At 39.9% G+C, this 19,894-nt stretch overlaps 1 protein-coding gene across 1 annotated transcript; it reads right to left on the minus strand.

Moving 5' to 3' along the window:
• Positions 1-486: 486 nt before the first annotated feature.
• On the minus strand, positions 487-19,849 carry LOC104155535 (pre-mRNA 3' end processing protein WDR33-like; the record flags this gene model as incomplete). The annotated part of the gene is made up of 15 exons (XM_009699903.1): positions 487-1,132; positions 3,995-4,180; positions 5,027-5,119; positions 5,250-5,416; positions 9,033-9,495; positions 9,775-9,877; positions 14,629-15,678; positions 16,039-16,191; positions 16,567-16,706; positions 16,958-17,044; positions 17,703-17,711; positions 17,930-18,024; positions 18,855-18,965; positions 19,484-19,562; positions 19,695-19,849. Coding segments are annotated over 15 exons (3,124 nt in total), but the record flags the coding sequence as incomplete, so codon positions are not given.
• Between the last annotated feature and the right edge of the window lie 45 nt (positions 19,850-19,894).

A 19,894-nucleotide genomic window follows, 5' to 3' on the forward strand; every position in this document is an offset into this window, starting at 1 on the left:
CCATTGTAAAATATACACATCCATATGAATCAAGCTGCTAAACTTCTTTCTTCCTCAGTTTCTATAAACAGATGCTGTTTTGAACAAAAATATTTGACTTCCCCAGGTGAAGCGTAGAATGACAGTATTTGTCATGATGTCTATTTTGCTAGCAGTCCAGCTTATAACTCACACTATGTCTATGACAACTTTTTCTAAATGGTGTTCCACGTTTTTCTCTTTCAGGATGGTAGACTAGCAAGCAGCGGTGATTTCCCGTGTTTTGGAATTTTAACGTCAGCACCACTTGTAATCTGTAGACAGCTGTGGCTAAAGGTGAAAGTTCTCTATACATGATAAACCAAAAAACTAGGAATCAGCTATTAGTATTTTAAACGGTTGAGATTTCAGGAGGTAGTTCTGTTGCTCCATCTGATACACAAGTTTGCCTAAAGACAACCCTCTTTATAGTAATAGGTGAGTAAAGAATCACACACTGTGTTGATTTTTTGTTAATTTTTGCACAAATTACATTCTGTATTCATACAAAAACAACGTAACTCTTCTGACAAACTGTACATATAGAAACAAGTTTCTGTCTGGAGGTGAACTGAAATTTGTGGAGGTGCTCCATCTCTTACAACACTTAAAAAAAATCCAGCTCTTCACAAAACAAAGTAGGTAAAAGAAGGTGAGGACAACAGGGGTGGAGAGGAGAAAACAGAAAGCTAGCTACAATATTGCAGCTAGTAGCAGTTGACTGATCTAGGAAAAGACCCTTGTTAGGAACTAATGCACATTCAGTTATCCCAGTTAAGAATCCAGGTTTATGGTGTTGCAGGTTACTTTTTTAGTCCAGAGTAGCAGTCCATTTAAATATTGTCCAGCAAGGACTGGGTGTGACCCAGTCAAAGCCTCTTCTACCGGCCTCTTCCACCACCCCTAGATCCTCCTCTTCTCGATTGACCAGAGTTCATGTTACTTCCTCTTCCCCAGTTACTTCCACTCCTTCCTCCTCGAGAAGGATTATTGCCTCCTGCAGGGCCTCCACCAAAACCTTCATCCCTGTGGAATCCATCGTGATGATCTCCATCTAAAGAACTAGACCTCCCAGATTTTGGCGCTCTCTGTGAAGGTCCTGAGTTTCCTCGTCCTAAAAATGAAGCACAATCAGTTACTGATGTTGGAAGTCTAAGCCATGCCTCTTCTCAGACATACCATATATTTAGCTAGGTTCTTCTGTGGTATAATCATTCACAGATCAAATGCGGTTGACACCTGTAATTTTATGCCTCCTCCCTCCATACAATTTTTCCTATACAGATTTAGTGTCTCCATTACACTCCAGAAGATGGGCAGCAATCAAGCAGTTCCTTGGGAATTAAAGGAGATTATATCTGATAGAGTCAGCAACCACTTAAATGAAGTAAGTTAGAACAGTGATAGTCATGGTGTCCTCAAAACTGCCAGGCATACCCGATTCTTATGCTTTAACACTATCTGCAGTTCTCTGTATATTTTTATTGCAAAATACTTTTTTTTTTTCCCTAAACAAACACATTGCACTGATGGATCAGTTGAGGTTGGTGGTGAAGACAGTGAGTAACATTACTGTTTTGTTCAATTTTTTGCTAGAAATAATGGAAAGATGCTCTATTTTACTGCTAACCGGGATCATAAACTACATGAGCTCTTACTGCCACGAACAGGATTTTCTACTTCTCACAGATCTTTTTAGTACTGATACGTAAATTAACATAAAAAACCCTGAAGTCATTAGCTCAAAATAACAATCAGTATTTTGGGAAAAAAAAAAACCAAAATGGTAACGGTGCTTCATGGACACATGCTACAGCTAAATTAGGATATTTTTGCTCCACTCTTGCTAGAGTGATTTTTTTGTTGACTCTGCTTGGTTCTGTGTAAAATCAGAGACCAAATAGTTCCACAGAGTTTATACAATTCATGAAGTTGTAATCTTCAAATGACTTTACCAATACAACTGAAGGTGACATAGCCGGTATATGAAAAAGTATTGTTCATGTTTTGTTTATCAGGCTTTCTGCCATTGTTCTAAACTTGCTACATTAATGAGTTGTCTAGGCACAAGAAGTGTGGTAGTTAACAATTGTTTTGTCTTCAGTAAAGAATCTGATAAAGATATCACAAATTATTATTGAAGCTGGAGAAGGAATCCTTACAGATTTGATAAGGTGCTGGCTAAATGAGAAGGCAACATACAGTTTTGAAAGGAAAAATACTGATACAGAGGGAGTTTACCAGCACAGTTTTATTAAAAATATCTGTGAACGAATGATAAAACCTGCTGTTCATACAACACTGGAAATACAGTCCACGCAGAGGAGGACTGCCATACAGTTAAAACGAAATGAGCTTCAGGAAAACAATAAGAGAAGTGGAATGAAATTCAGCGGCATCAAAGACAAAACTGTGCAGTAGAGGTCTAACAACAAAAAAATTCAACAATAGGCTGGCAGGCAGCTCAGCATTTGGCAGCAACTGAGAAGGATCTTTCTCACTGATCACTACCTAACAGTGGGTAGTCAATATGAGGACACTAAAAAAAAATAGACAACATTAAAAAAAGACATCAACCCTGAGATTTATAAGAAGAAAAAGGATCAAGAACTGGTGCAAGGCTAATAGGATGATTGTGGGAATGGCATACAGAGCCAAATGGCTTTGAACCAGCTACTAACTCCAAAAGAATGTATTTTGTGGGTTACAGTAGCTAGTTGCATGACAGTGCCATGTGACTGTTTAGTAGTTAGTTAAAGAGGGAAATATGACATCAGGAGCTATTAAGAAAGAATGGAGAACTCGGAACACAACCAAGTGAACTGTACAAATCCATGGTTAAACCACATCTTAAATAGTGTGTGCAATTCCTACTTACCCCATTTAATGTACAAAAGGATAAAATAAAACTTAAAATAGTATATACAGAGTAGTAAGGACAGTAAAAGATACAGAACGACTTCCCAGAGAGAACAACTAAACAGATCAGAGCTCCGACTTCGAGAAGAGCTAGTTCAGGTTGGAAGTGGTAGAGTTCCGTGCAATCAGAGATGGCATTCAGAAATAACAGGGATCAACTTTCAGCTGTTCCAGTTAAAACACAGACATCTTCAAATGAAATTAGTGAATGATAGGCTTAAAACAAGATAAAAACATTTTCCTTCTTTTTTTTTAAAGCATAGTCTACCGCAAGTAAGTTTTAAAGCTCTGTCCATTGATGTTGTGGATGTCAAATGTTTGTATGATTCTTAAAGGAAGCACACAAAAGATAACTGTCAAAAGCCATTAAATATAAAAATAATACTTCAGTAACTCACTGAACTACAGATCTTCATAGGTTTAGAGAGCACTTCAGCATACCACTACAGACTTACAGTGTTCTTAACACTCTCCCCTCAGTATGTGCCACTGGCTGTTGTTGAAGACAAGCTACTGAGCTTTATGGACTTACGGTCTGATCATGGATGGCCACGTTTACACTCATGTAAGCTACACGAGTAGAGAACTCTCTACTACATTCCAATAGAGACTCGTAAGGAAGGACTTAAAAAAAGTCAGGGTTCATTAAGTCCAACAGAATGAAGGCTGAGACAGGAAAGTTATTTGAGTTCAAGCATGCTAGCACAAGCACAGCTAAATTATTGACAAATAACTATTCTGAAAATTAGAGGGGAAAAAAGCTCTTAACAAGAGTATTCCAGTGGGAGTAACAGGGAGCCAAAAACTAACTGCTTTTGAACAGGGCAGTAAAGAAGAGGATTATAGGATGCTGGAGAGAAGATTCGGATTTGATGTCCCAGAAAATCCCTCTGTTCTTATGTTCCTGTAAGATTGGTCTTCAGCTTCACAGCTGGTAAGCTCAAATATTTACCAGTTCAGCTTCATCCCCTCTGAACAGATAAGGAATTCTGGATAAGCCCCCAGCTGAAAAATGTGCGAGTGTTACATAAGGTTTTCAATACAAGGGGCTTTTTACCTTTGCCCCTCTCCTCTGGAGGTCCACCTGGAGCATCCATTTCTCTGTGGTCAGAGGTCCCTGGTCCATCGTGCCAGGGACGTTTACGAGGTGGCAATGAGGCCATGTCCATGCCCTGGAGCGAAGAAGAACGTTCTCTGTTAGCTGGAGAATGCCCGTCATGAGGAGGGTGATCTGGACGAGGACCTGAGCATGAAGAGAAAAAACAAGATAATAAGTAATGTTCATCTAATCATTATTCCTCATTTTTGGAGGCAGTCACATAAGTTTACATACTTTCCACGCTATTTGGCACACAATTTTAAGTTAAAATCGCATAAAGCTTCCCTCCCATCCCAACAGGCAGACAAGCAAACATTAGACAAATAAGTTGTAAGAAAGCTAAAGGCAAAACAGGTTTAAAAGATGATGGGAAAGAAAGAAGTGACAGATCTAAAGTGTTCTTTTCAGTATAAAGTATTTTCATATATTTTAGAGACAATCACATCTTCATTTATTCATGTGTCATTTGTACTCTTTTTTTCCGTGGCATTCTAAAACTCACTTTTGCCCCTTATGGGGTTGCCATTAGTAACACAAGTGTAAATACCAATAAGCTGTCAGACATTGCAGCTGAGAACATTGTTTTTGCAAACAATAGAGAAGATGCCACCCAAGAGAAAGATTGCTATCGGCATTAATGTATGTATCACCGCCCCCGCCCCCCCCGAGATAGTGTTCAGTCATCCACATGTGGCAACAACAGGTAATTCTGGGCTGTACAAAAATTCAACTTAAAATCAAGACTTGAGGACACAGCCATTTTTTGTTCAGTGAGACAGTTGCATTTAGAGCCAGTTGAATTCTGTACTTAATTTTTTCCTAAATTTAGAAGCCCAAAGCGCTACACTTTGCTTTTCTCATGGTAAAAGACTGGTAAAGAGCATATGAGGAACAGGAAAAAGAGGTGATTTAAAAAAAATTTTTTTGGTAAGCAGTTATATTGTAGAAGTCTAGTCTATTAGCTAAAACGGACCTCACCAATTTTTTTACCTGGTTCTCTGTTTCCATCCCAGGATTCTGGTTTCCGCCCTCCTTCAAAGCGTGGAAATTCATCTGGAGTAGGAAGTAAACCCTTCCGGCCTCCTGAGCAGTAAGAGATGCAGGGGACAGGAGTGAGAAGAGACATTGTATTCATGAAAATACTGTAATTTGCCCAGGAAATGTCTTTGCTTCTTTATCCTTGCATTTCAGTGTGGAAGAATGTTCCCCTCACCTCTAAGAGCACCGCGACCTCGCCCCCGAACACCATGGTCCCTTCCTCTTGAGTTTTCATCTGGAGAGTCAAAAGGATCATCTGGCCCAAAATCTTCAGGGCCAGGAAAGCCATCTCTCCCCCTGGGTCCCCGGCCCTCATGTCTTGAGGGTCCTCCTCTTCTGAAGCTACAAGAAAGAACATGGTACAAATGCGGTTTTTAGGCAGAATTTAGATTGATAAACTTGAGTCAGCTTCAGTTTAATAATCAACTTTCTGAACTGTTTTACTTAATACTATAGCACATACAGTTACTAGAATAGGATTTGTAGGTGGAAAAGTGCTCATTTTCCACCTTTGAGAACTTCGTTTATTCATTTATGTAGTTTTCCCTCATATTTCCTTCTGTTGGTTGTGTTGGTTTTTCATACAAGAAAAGTATTGTCAAATATACTGTGTTCATTTAATGTAAAGGGGAGGGGGGGAAATCAGTGAGTGATGATAGACAGAAGGTAAGCTAAGGAAAAGTATAAGTGAATTTCCCTTAACTGTGGTGGTCTTAACTTTTCCCCTTCCCTTTTTTCCCCTTCCATTTTAGTGATAAAAACAAAGTGGAAAACAATACAAGCAATGAGAGTCATGGCTGTAACAAAACATTTCAGGATCTCATTCCTATAGATTTGGGATTCTTTTGCTAGAACATTCTCTTTTTTGTTCCATTCTTCTAAGTTTACAATTTTAGCACATGAATCTAAACTGCACTTGGCTCTGTAGGGATGATGTTTGCTGAACAGCATGCACAGTGGCATTCTACAACCTGAAGAGCAGTTTATCCAACTGCAATAAGGAAGAATTTTGTTTTGCAAAATGTAGTTACAGCACTAAAGTTGATAATTCCCTTCTAGTAAGTACCATATCATCTTCAGTAATTTGGTATGACTGGGTTCTGCATCTCATCTTAAATGAGTATAGCTCCTCCAGTATCACACTGGGGTTTTAACGGAGATCTTCAGAGAGAAGAATGGTTCTTAATGAACTGTCCGTGCCATTTCAGGTAAGCCTGTAGATGGCTGCATGAACACTAGTAGTTTTGGTTTTTACATTACCAGTTTAAACACTTGGAGTGCTTGTAAAAGTGCATACATGTTTCTGTGTATTACGGCAACTCCAAAAATGTGCACTAGCACCAGTTATGATTGTCAGTTTACAGCCCAGTTTCTGTGCAAGCACAGGTGAGATGTTTAGGTGGTGCAGGCACACTGGTTCAAAGAGTCCTCAGAGTGCGACCCCACGCTGCTCCTGCCCACCCCTCAGTGACAGCACACGTAATGCGGAGCGCTCTCTGCGCATTCACACTGATGCCCCCCACCTCCCCTCTCTTCCCAGTTCCACACTGGCCAAACCGTAACCACCGTAATATTCAGATGGTGTTGGCTTTATGCAACATCCCCTTCCCCAGCTCATTAACGACACAGTGCATCCTATTACAAGCAAAACTTTAGATACTTTTATTTAGAATTTTAACAACATTAACCTTTTAATTACAAATTTAAATATTTTAACAGTAGTCATAACACAATACAGTATTTTTAAACTTTTACATTTTTTTTTAATTAAAAACAATAGGTCTGTCTCCACCTCCCAGAAAACAAACACAATACAGAGAGGAGGCTGCTGTGCCTGTATAGGTACAACAGTGGATGGAGGGAGTGCTGTGTATGGACAATGAACCATTTTACATTAACCTGGACGATTTGGGAAAACAAACTGAACAGTTTCAGGTACGAATGGTTCAAATAATCACATAGCAATATTGTTTAGCCTTGAAACAGCACAGTCCTCTAGATGTTCTTTAGAGGGCCTCCCATTTTAATACTGACATGGTGTGATTCTGCTTAGCTTGAAAATTACCAAGATTTGCAACACAAGGTCCTACGGCTAGCAGGAATAGGGCCTTTCCTTTTGTTTCCAGGCAATGTTATGGACACAGTTTTAGTTTTTTAATCTATCATACCTATGCCTGACATAGCCACAGCTCCTAATACTGTGTTATGTATATCCTTTTCCACTTTTTCATATCAGTCACATGTAAAACCCTGCCTTGCATAGGGCTCAGTTCCTGTTTGACTGCTCTCAGATCTTCTTCCTTGAGGCCTAGGACCTTAAAGTACACTGTGAACTACACACTGTGCAGATTAGCAGGCTGGAAGAGGCAGGTCTCTGCAGTAGAAGCATCATGTTGATATGCACAGGTAGAGTAAGAACAGGACAGGGATGAAAAGGACGGGAAATTAGAGAGAAACACACATACACACACTTCCCTCTCATGCTTGATCAAACCAGTTACAATCTAAATTCCAAACCAAGTCAGCTAAAGGAGTGGTTGGGATTCTTAAGTTCACCTCAGCATCTGCAGTAAATGGCACCTAATTCAGCTTCATTCAAAGGAATTCATTAAGTTTGCAAGCACAATAAGCCTTTTATAGCCCTGTGCCGATTCCTTTTAAATCCAGCTCTCTGTACCAACACTTGTACTCTGACAAACAGACTCTTCTTAGTTCAGAAGTCAGATTTACAGGTCACAAAGTTCTTGGACTGTCTTCCTGAAACCTTTTTAAAAATCAGGATCATAATAAAATATTTTCCAGTCCCTAAGCATTTCCAATGTAAGATCTGAAAATCTCTACTGAGCTTCTAAAAGTGTTGTCTGCTGTGTCTTTTAGAATTCTATAATGCAGACCATTCAGCTTGGGTTCTCTCTATTTTTACTTTTTTAAAATGGCTTTAATTGTTACCTTCTTTTAGTTACTGTTCATTTCTTTTCATACTCTTCACACAAAAGGAAGGTACATCTTTACAGAGCTAGGTAGAAAATAGCTAAAAGAAGAGCTGTATAGATGCAAAGTAAAAGGAATGTAAGAAAATGATTAAAAAGGCAACTAAAACACACAAAATTCACATTATGTGGAGACCACAATATATTTGTACAAGTACACGTTCTTATACATTTAGAGTTGGTGGTCAGTGAGAGGCTTAGACCTTGGAGGCCAAATTTAACTCAGTTAAACTAGCATAAATCTGGAGCAATTTCGTTGGCAGTTAATCTTGCTGACTTAGCGTAATTCCTCCATATTTACATTGGTAACTAGAAGCAAATTCATCCCTTTGTGATTTATTTGGAAATTGTGAGCAATGACATGGACATTGCTGCAAATTAGATTATTTTTTGAGTTCTTCACTTGGCATTAAGAAATAAGTCAGAAAGAGAAATAAAATTTCTACAAGCAAAACCATGAGAAAATAGTCTCAACAGTCCAACAGATGCTGTAGCTCTGTCCCTTACATTTGACAGTAGGATCACTGTTCCTGCTCCTTACAAGTATATTACATCTCATTCTACAGTCATGCTGTAGTTTGTGACTGGAGACAGAGTCTCAAAATCCACTTCTAGTGTTCAAAAGTTTGTCACTTTAACCTTCAAGTTTCCTCTCAATTTTCATCAAAACGGTCTCAAATCTTCATCCTGTGTCACTGGATCTTCTCTACAAGTTTCCTCCCTTCTCTTTACTTACTGTTTAAAGACACGGAAGCTGCTGTGTACAATGACCATTTTTCAAGTTTTCTTCTATTACTGAATGATTTTTATGGACTCTATACTCAGGTATATTAGAGTTTTCATTTCCTTATTGGTTTCCAGTTTATAAATCTGAAACAGATAGACTCCTTAATGAAAAGGAAACCAGGAAGAAAGAGTTCCCTCCATTTACCCTTTAACCCAAAAAAGATGAGTAGATTTATTCTTACCTCTCATCTCGTCTTCCTCTGAACCGTGCATCCTCAGGATCCCGTGGATATCTATCATCTGAAGGTCTCCGTCCTTCCCAAGCACCAGGAGGCCCACGGTTTGAACCCCCTCCTTCAAATTCCCTGTGATCAGGAGGAAAGGGAGGCCCAGGTCCACCTCGTCTCCATTTTTCATCTTGCAGTGGTGGGCCTCCTCTCCCCTCAAATTCCCGTAATCGATGGCCAAATCTCTTATCTGGATGGAAGTCGTCACGGAAGTCATCTGGTCGATCAAAGTCATCATGGAAATCTGGGTGAGGTCCTCGTCTATCTGGCATGCCCCTGCTGTCTCTACCATCACCCCACTCCTGGCCACCTCGAAACAACCCTCTCTCAGGCCCATGATCAGGACCACCACTGTTCTGGTCGTGCCTTCTATCTGAGAGAGGGCCCATGTGATGGTTTGGTGGACCACGGGAGTCACCTTGAGGGAAAAAATCATAGCAGATTTCTGTAACTTTTTCTAAAAATGCTCTAGGATGCTCTAGTTCGTACAGTTCTATAAAACATACACCATACATTTCACATTAAATAATTTTGGGGGGAAAACTTTTCCTCTATATTCCAGCCCAAGTCTATGGAAGCTTTCCTCTCAACCAAGGCCCTGTGCTCTGCTGTAGCCTTTTCTGTCTAGAGGCACTGCACTGGAACAGCCTCTTTTAGGAGAATTACTCACAGAAGAACAGACAACATATTTAATTACCTTTATTAAGACCAGGTCCTTGGTTGTGAGGGCCAAGACGACCTTGTCCTCCCTGCTGCCCCAGTCCTGGTATCAGTGGTGGAGGACCTGGGTTCTGTCCGTCCTATGAGCATACAATAGGAAAAGCCATGTGAATTGCCACGCATGAGTGTTTTTGCTTTTAAGTATTTTGTAAGGGGGCAAACCAATTTTCTTTACATAAAGACTGCATCTGCAGAGGTCTTATAATAATAGAAACAGCTGATTTTCCAGTGGTTTCAGCCTAATTTTTCAGACGTTCACATCAGTAATGCTTTTCAGTCACTGTCTGAGAAACACATAATTTTATAGGAAACTTGGCATTTGAAGGGCCCGTAACAACCAAAGATGATGAAGCTCATATTCTAGCTGCCTGTTAAGAGAAGATGAGGAAACTGTATATTTGTTTGAAAAATATCAAGTACTGATCTATATGCACTTAAAGAACTGCACAGACCAAAGACTTCCTTTGGAAACGAACAAAAAAAATGAAACCATGAAAAAAAAAAAAATATCAAGAATGTTGGGACAGGGGGGACAACAACAGGGCCGTAAGAGAACCTCTCCTATAAACCTCTGTAAACTGTTAACATGGAAACACATGAGTTTCATTTTTAACATGCTGGCAAAGTCTGGTTTTCTTAACTCTAATTCTAGGACCAAAAGAAAGTACTCATACTTGGCTAAGCACCAAGAGACAAGTCGTTAATGGGTTATTGAGCAACAACAGGGCTAAAGGCAGAAGCTACAGCCACTTGCTTTTCTCAAGCAGAAACAGTAGAGTGAGCAGAGGTTTGTGTAAGTTATATGATACCAAAGAAAAAATAAAGTACATATAAGTCTTTTGTTATTTTCTCTCTTTTTTGTGATTTTTTAAAGAATAAAATGATGTTCTTTAAATTCAGCTACTGTCATAGACCCATGAAAGATTTCTACAGGTACCGCGTTTACACTGGACCAACTATGATAACCCTGGCTGGGAAACACTGTGGTTGAACTGTGCAATTCTGCCCTTGAACAGCAAAGGCCAGACAAAAAGTCATCATTTGGGGCTTGTACTTGACTGGAACTAAAAGGGGGCACATACATAATTTGCACTGTAGCAACGAGGTCCAACAATAAACATGTATCACTGTGAACAAGACAGAGTTGAAACTTGCAAGATTGCTATACAAAACCTTTTAATGTTGACATCACCAAAAACGTGTCCCCCCCCCCCCCAACTCATGCCAGAAAACTCTAAACATATAATATTTTTTTCCTAGCCATGTCAAATATGTAAGATTTAGACTTGGCCTTCCTATTGGCTTGTAAAAAACCCTCCAGACTGCAGGTAATTTGTAAATACTTAAAAACCTATACTCCGTCACTGTCATTGTACTCATAATTACACCACTTAATCTCTCCATGTATCAAAGTTAAATTTCATGCTCGACATCTATTTTTGAGAAACACTACCTTTTCTGTTTTCTGGTTGCAGAGAAGCAGTAAGTTCATTTGTGTATTTTTTCCATCATATCTTGAAATACAGGTTTTTAATTAAACATACATATTCAACTGCAACACAGGTGATAAACACAAAAAAGCACACAAATACATACTACAAGCATCACATTTGCATCGAGTAATTCTGTAAGGACTTTGGAAAAAAAAAAACAAAATGACTATTAACAAAAAATACTTTCCTTGTGACTGAATGTTGACTAAAGTCCAGAACAAATAAATTCCCTGACTAGGTAAGGCCCAGCTATCGCAGTGCTTCTGCCATTCTTGAAGAAAACCTTGCTGGAGTTCCATGATTTCTCATATATTTAGCATATGCTTACTTACAATAAACTTTATTGAACTTCTTAAACTTACGCCACTAGTGTTCAAGCAAAGCAGCAGCTTTTAAGCACTCGCTAAATGAGTTTCCTTAATGTTTAGCAAAAACCTCTATTCCAAACAAATCATGCTTTGACAAGATAGGAAGACAGAGCCGTAACACTGTGTTTTCACATGGCTTTTGTTTCAAAGTACATTCTGGGTCCCAAACTGGATTTGAGACTGAAAAACAAGTATGTGCAGCTCAGAAGGAGGTATCATACTAAAAGCTGTAAATGGCATGGTGTACCCCGCACCTCGAGGAGGGTACGTCTGGAGCACCTCACATCACCTCCACCGTTGGCTCAAGGATTCCCCAACATGGGCTGAGGTTCTGCGTAAGTCAGATAAGGTCGGGCAACTGCTCCACGTTACCGGCGTATATGCCCCGTACATGCAAACGGCACAGCCATTTTATGATAGCCATCTGTATCAATTAAAACCATGCACTGAAGGGCAAAAGATTTCTTTGTATCCATCCTTAAGAAAAATTTGCATTTCTTCTAAAATACTGCACAAGCTCCTGAAGTTTGTCTCTACGTGGACAAGAGACTTGGCCTGAAGTATTCGTACCTCACTCAAGCAGTAAATGAGATGAAATTCAGCACATCTATCTACAAGGATGAAGACCACCAAATCTAAATCAGCAATAGCAGAAGAGCTCCACAGTACTACTGCTAACTTGGGAACATTCTATTTATCCATCTGCATTTTAATATCAACATTCCTATCTCCAGAATAAGATTTTGACAATCATATCTCAGGCAATTTCCTTCTCAAACAGTTCACTCTTCCATTTCACATTGGCAGAAGGTAGCAGATTTCACGTTCAGGAAGAGATGTACATCTCACCCACACACTCTGCAGGAAACCTCCACTTTCCAATGTATAGCAGATACAGGTAATAGTGGTGTCTTATATGGAGATTAACCTTTACAAATATGTATAAATGTTCAGTGTTAATGTCACAAGCCCTTGATAAAACAGATCTATATTCATACACTCCTGCTACTGAAAAGGAAGGCTAGTGATTTGTATGAGTTTCCAGAAGATAAATGTCAAATTCAGAACAAAAAACAAGCTAAAGCTTGTTGTTTAAAAAAATCTCAGATAGTAATTCCTATTTAAAAAGTCCCTGTTATATTTATATTACAAAGAAGCATACTGGAGCAAAACCTGACATTACATATTTTAAAATCTGTTCATTTTAAAAAGACATTACCATACTAAAGCTGCACAAGGAAGGAAAAAATGGTCAAAGATACCTTGCTTTGTCTTTTTTTAATATCTGTAAAAGACTTCAAGATAGCAGTATTCATTGAAAATAACCAGCCACCTGTCAAAAGCAACTTACTGAATTCCGACCAGAGTGTTAACAGCAGGGTCAGACAAGGACAGCCCTACACATAAATGTAAAGATACACAAACTTTTACACACACCCACGCTTGGCAAGTATTCTCAAAGCAGAAAAATTCGTCTCCCTGGGATAGCAATGAAAAACACTATGCCAGTTTAAGTTAGATAGTTGTGGAACCAATTCTCATTCGCATCAATTCTCATTGATGCTTTTGAAATCTCAGCAATAGTATCACATTAACAGACTTCTGGAGGGAATTATTGCTGATTTGTAAGGAAAAAAATATTCAAACAAAACCACAATTTGCAGGCTACTCGGCCTCAATCTGAAATGGAATCACTAAGCTCATTTCAGTATGTCATCACTCATCGTGATTGATACTGGACTAAGGACTAGATGCATATCTGTCTAAAGCTTTTATTGAGTGCAAGTCTGAAACAGTTAATTCTGTTTAAAAAACCCCACACATTTTTTAAAATTGAGCAAGTAGTATTTTTTTCCAAACACACCCTTCAAAATTCACCTTAAAGCTGAAGACAATCAAGAGAAATTTTAAGTACAGAATCAGAGCCATACAAAGAAGAACTTTTAAGAGCTAATAAACACAGAATGCTCTCCGTTATCTGTGGTAGATCAGAAGACAGAGTAAGCCCGTTATGAAAGATGCTGAAGAGGGCAGAGCAGGTTGCACTTGGTACTGAACCAGACTTAATCAAAACCTGACTTGATTCCTGCAGAATTAGTTGGTGCACCTATAAGTGACACTCTCCAGTATTCCAGGTCAGCTAAGTGCAACTCGATTGCTGAGCTGGTGAACCCTCGTGGAGCCAACTGCCAAGGCAGGGACATCTAATTGGCAGCGCAGCAGCCAGCACACATCCAGGCCATGCTCAGCAGTTCCAGCTCAGTGTCTACCCTACTAGACCCAGGCTTGTCCTACACAAACCTGTCTGATACCTGTGCTCCCTCTCGTGCTTCTCGGCAAATGGTGCAGCACTGAGTTAATGGCATACAATGCCAATCTCTTCACTGGTGCTCCAGAAAGTACAAAGGTGGCTAAATGATTTCTATACCAAGGTAGGAAGCAGGATAGCTGTGCTCTTGTGCACTTAGTTTGAACTGGGAAGTTCAACCAGACCTAAGCTGACTCCAGGTGTCAGCATCTGTGGTAATCCGAACTATGAGATGAATTTAACTACTCCGGGACAACTGAGAGTTGGCAGTAACTTGCTTTAATTAACATATACGAGTTTTCTTATGTTCAGTTTACTCAAATTCAACTTTTATTAGTGCTTACCTACTCCCCAGAAAATTCCCCCTTTAAGACAGCTCAGAGTCTTTAAATTAAAAAAACTGTGGAGTTTCTCTTCAGGTTACATATTTTCATAGCAGACTGATTTCTGTACCAGTATTTCCAATAAGCCCTTTTCTACAGTTACCTCTGCTGTTTCCAAACTACATAGCTCTCTTCATTATCATTTCAGTTTTCCTGAGGCCTCCGTCTTGCAAGTCTACCAAACCTCCAGCCTCTCAGCTCTTGCTTTGCATTTTGACCGTGTGATGTTATCATTCTTACATTCTTAACACTCTTCTTGTTATACAGACCGACACATACCTGATTAAACGAGGGACGAGGCCCATCACCCAACAGCGGCGTTTTCTGCTGCTGGAAAGGCAGAGGGCCCTGGGAAGGGTGCGGCCCCCTTGAAGGGTTCGGTTGTCCCTGAGGTCCTTGCATGTTTCCTTGCGGCCCTACTAAAGAGCCTTGTGGAGGTCCCTGCTGGCCTTGTGGACCTGGTGGCCCACGCAATTCCTGTGGCGGTCCTAACATTGTACCTTGAGGTGGGGGTCCCTGGAGGCCTCTCATCTCCTGGGGACCATGTCCTAGTAAACCACTTTGCATATGAGGACCTCTCATTTCTTGCGGATGACCCATCATCATCCCCTGTGGAGTAGGTCCCTGGTTATCTCTGGGTCCTGGTGGACCCTGCATCCCTCTTGGATTAAGTCCCATCAGAGGCCCTTGAGATATAGGGCCCTGCATCCCTTGAGATCCTGGAGCTCCTTGCATGCCATGAGGAAGAGGTCCTTGCATTCCTCGGGGACCAGGTGGCCCTTGCATTCCTTGACCACCCGGGGGACCTTGAGGACCCAAGTGACCTTGTGGGCCAGGTGGACCCTGCGGTCCTAAATGAGTCTGAGACCCAGGTAGACCCTGTGGTCCTAAGTGGCCTTGTGGGCCAGCATTACCCTGTGGACCTGGAGGCCCCATTGGCCCATGAGGCCCAGGGTGTCTCTGCATTCCTTGATGTCCATGTAAATCCTGAGGCCGTGGCATTCCTTGTGGAGGCCCTTGGGGGCCTGGAGGTCCTTGTGGTCCCATGAACCCTTGTGGACCTGCAGCTCCTTGGTGCAGTGGAGGACCTTGAGGTCCCATTTGTCCTTGGGGTCCCGGAGGTCTGAACTGTCCTTGTGGACCAGGAGGTCCCATCTGAGACATATTCATTGGCATCTGCTGAGGTGGAAGGGGCTGCTGAAATCCTTGAGGCATCTGTGACATTGGGCCTTGCCCTGGAAAAGGCTGGGGTCCATGAAGAGGACCTCCTGGAGGTGGCGGCTGCACTTGCTCAGCTTGCTTTTGTGCAAGTCTCTCAATCTTCAATTGCTGTCCAAAAAATGAGACCCAGAAAAATCAACTAAGCACAGAAATATATGTAACAATTAAAAGTCAGAAGCAATCATCTAATTACACAGGAGTTTAAAAAGATTTAGTGCTTTTCTCTTAATTAACAGAAATATCACTGAAGAGATCTACAGATCAGTATTAGCTAACTGAAACGTGGTGTCTCACTGAAGGTTTCATAGCATCATGCATTAAGTACAATATCCTGTTCAACTAAATGGTTTTTTGAAAAAAGGTGAAAACAGTACTGCAAAAGCAAGCTACACATTTTACTGTTGAGGTCCAAATATATCACATACAGCACTAAACCAAATATGCTAATAACTGTCTTTACATACATACCTCCAAGAGTTGTGGGTTTGTGTACTGAAGCGCTGCCATTTCCTGTTCAATCTCTGCCTGTGTCTTCTTTTTCTCCTCCAGCTTAATATCTTCCTTTCTATCGTTCAATGGCTCAGGTGGGGGAGGCAAAGGAACTTTATTCTGCATCCATGCCTATAAAGAATAGTAAACACAAGATTAATTCTATGGAACAATGTGTAGACAACATATTGCTGCACTAGGAAAGGATATGCTGGAACGCTGTGTAGTATGTAGGATATTCAGAAGCTTAAAACAGTGCTCAATAAAACTTCCATATCTTAAAACATCCTATTTTCCAGGAACAGATACAAGATATAAGGGATTTAACCAAATATTTTATGCTTACATAGTAATTAAACTAACTACCGTGGTAAATTATTTTGCACCGGGTGTTGACATAAAAGAGCTGATACTGGAAATCCAAAACACGTCAACGGTCACACACTTTTTGAAGTTGGGAAAATACCAAGTTGTTCTCCTGCTCACTGTGCATCAGGTACTACTTACCTGCTGAAACTGTGCTGGTATTGGTTTTGCATAGGGCACTTTTTTCTGTGGCACCTTCTTTTGGTCCTTTTGCATTACTTCCTCCATTCCCCAATCCAGTCCTGGGATTGTCATTTCAATATCATTGGACTCGTCTTTCCCTTTAGCACCACAGAGACAAAAAATCAGAGTAATGCAGGTTTACAGAGAAATCCTGTTACTCTCTATACAGTTTATTTAGCAAAAAAAGACCAAGAGGTTTTCAACTCTTCCTTCTTTACAGGGGAAATACGCACAATACAGAACTTTAGAAAAAAGCATCTGTGCTACCAAAACATATGAAAGGAAGGAAGGAGCAGTCACACAGTATCTGGATGGCTCAGGAAAATGCTGCCCCATAGCTACTACTTACCCATCTGCTCTTGTTCCATAGCTATTTTCAATTGTTCAGGTATTCCCATCCCAGGAATAACTGCTAGGCTGTTGGGTTCCAGATCATCTACAGAAAAACAATAAATATTTATATTTGGAACATTTTTCTTTACATTATCACTTTATAGCTTTGGATTCTCACATGCTTTTACCATTGGCATCATTACATATTTCACAACTGGTGAGTCATTTTTTAATTCCATACATGAATTACAGGATACTAAAAGAACTGCAAATTCAGATTCATAAATGCACTCCAAAAGGTGAGAAACTATGTCCTTTCAGGAAAGTTACATTTAGGGTAGACGCTCAGAAAAGGAAATAATAACCCATACCCATTCCCATTTTTGCTATAACAATCTATATAGTTTAAAACTTCAATCCAATTTAAGAGCTGCATTTTAATTAACATTCCCAAACACAAAGGAGCAAATAATCAAAAATCTGAAGAAACAGATGCAACCCCAGACATTAAAAGGTCGCTGAGGCATGCCATAGAGCTGGGCAACTCTGAGCAGCCTAAAATTACCAAGATACATCCTTAAGGGGTGGGGGTAAAGTCTTAAGATTTTAGTCAAGGTCAATAATTTGAAAGATTTTCCTGCTGTAGATCAGGACTATGGGAAGTCTTGAAAACATGAAGTTTCCAGGAAGAAAATTAAACTGCAGATATTGCCAGAGGGACAGCCAAACCTCCTTCCTGTGATTGACAGAGCAGGTCTTACCTCCCGGAGCTGTGAAAACAAAAGAAAACTCATTGTTGGAATGGTGATTGCTGATAACATGGAGAGTAAAATCATCCTCGTGAAAAATATCTTTGTCTAGGTAGTCACCAATGCTATAATACTGTTTCATTGTCTTACTCAGAAGCTGCACTCTAGTGTCAGCTAACGACCTAGGCTTGTTCCTGACCCCAACCCTCTTTCTTCCAGATTTTTGGAAATTGCCTTACCGTATTCCACACCATCCTCTGACATCCCAGGCAGCAGATTCAAGTTGTAACGATCTCGCATTTTATCTCCAGGTCGATTTCTAGTCCAAAACTTGCTGTCAAAAGGAAGTTATATGATCTCAATAAAGGGTCAAGAGTATTAACTACTTTTAATCTAATTAGTTCTTTAATTTTTAGTGTGCTATCTTGATTATATAAGGATTTAACTCTTACTAAATCAAGTTCAGCACAGGATCTGAACATTAGGTGTGAGATTCAAACCAAAACCAAAAAAACAACAATTATCATATTGAATTATATAGTTACAATTCAGAAGATACTTCAAAGTGTAACGGGTATAAGAACAAGACACCAATATCAGATCCTCAACAGACAGATATATTTCTAGTCCATTCCTCACACTTCTTGCTCAATTCAAATATATTCTTCATATACAACTAAACTTGTCAATACACACATCCACACACAAAAATTTACTCCATCTATAAAATGCTCCATGTGGACAGCATGTTCAACCTAAAAGCATAAACTATATGCCTCCAAACATGTTTGCAATATGAAAAGACAGACACAACCAGCAGATGATCTGTGGGGAAAAATGCTGTGGAGATAAGACTATTTCTTCAGCAAGAAACTACCACAATTCTTTTTTAAACATTTCTTCAGGAGATTTCAAAGCTCACACAAACCCAAAATCCTAGTATTTTTTAAGCCTTCCTTGGATGAAGGACAAGAAGTTAGACTCTAATTTTAATGTAAAATGTCAGTGCCTTCCCATTTAGGTAAGCTTGTCTCTCTGCTTTGCCCATTGGTTGTGTATCAGAATCATCCCAATCTATTCTTTGTTCACTGACGCCATGCACCTTTCTAGTTTCTAAATGTATGTACATTCCCTTCAATCTTTTCTTTAAACACTTGAAAATACCTGGTGTGATCATTTGAGCCTGAACAGAGAATGTGTCCAAGGGGATGCCACGCCAGACTCCAGATCATTCCTTCATGGGCCATTTCCATTCCACCAACCTCCTTCTCAACCCTGATGCATCAAAAACAGCCAAACCATTCATGACATGTGAATATCTGCTACAGATACAATACAAAACTTCCACTATTGAGATGTTCCTCTTCCTCTATCCCATATTTTGCTAAACTTAAGCCTCTGTTATTCTTCTATTGGGTGAATTGATCGTTCCCAGTTGTTCTTAACTGGGAATTTAGTAATGTAGGGATTTTTAAGTGTACATTTAGAAACAAAATAATTGTTAACATCTCAGAACAACTTCTAAGAAACTAGGAGTTTTAACTATTCATCACCCTCTCAACAAAAGACTATTTTCTATGCAAGCAATTGTGTCCTTTAAAATACATCTGCACAGGAAGACTTCTTCATAGATGAAGCATATTCACAAACCTCCTCAGGTATAGAGAAGAACTATACCATAAACATGCATGTTAAATATAGATTCAAAGGTGAAAAGTGTATTTTATGTTTAGCATAATAGTTTGCACATCTGACCAACACCTTTCCAATGTACTGATGAAAATGCCACATACCCAACATGCCAGAACAACAAAGAGCCATCAGATCCTCCACTGGCAAACAGCCCTTCATGAACAGGATGCCAGGCCACAGCTGAAATACAAAGTAAGCCACAATCAATGTGTAACACTAGGATTTCTAATGAATGGAAATAAGGATCTCAAAACCTTTAATTTTTAATCCAAACTTGTTAAGAAAAATCCACACAATACAACAAATTCTGACCTGTGGCCTCCTTCTTATGACCCCTGAAGACCTGAAGTTCTTCTTTCAGATTACGAATGTCAAAGAGCTTACAGAGATGGTCACGAGATGCTGTTAGCAGCCAGTTGCCATTCAGATTCAGTTTCACCTCCATCACTGTGTTTTTATGAGCATGTCTGAAAGCAGAGAAACACAGTTTGTCCAGATACTGATTTCTCGGA

The sequence above is a fragment of the Cariama cristata genome, unplaced genomic scaffold (assembly GCF_000690535.1).
Source record: "Cariama cristata isolate BGI_N322 unplaced genomic scaffold, ASM69053v1 scaffold7475, whole genome shotgun sequence".
Taxonomy (NCBI): domain Eukaryota; kingdom Metazoa; phylum Chordata; class Aves; order Cariamiformes; family Cariamidae; genus Cariama; species Cariama cristata.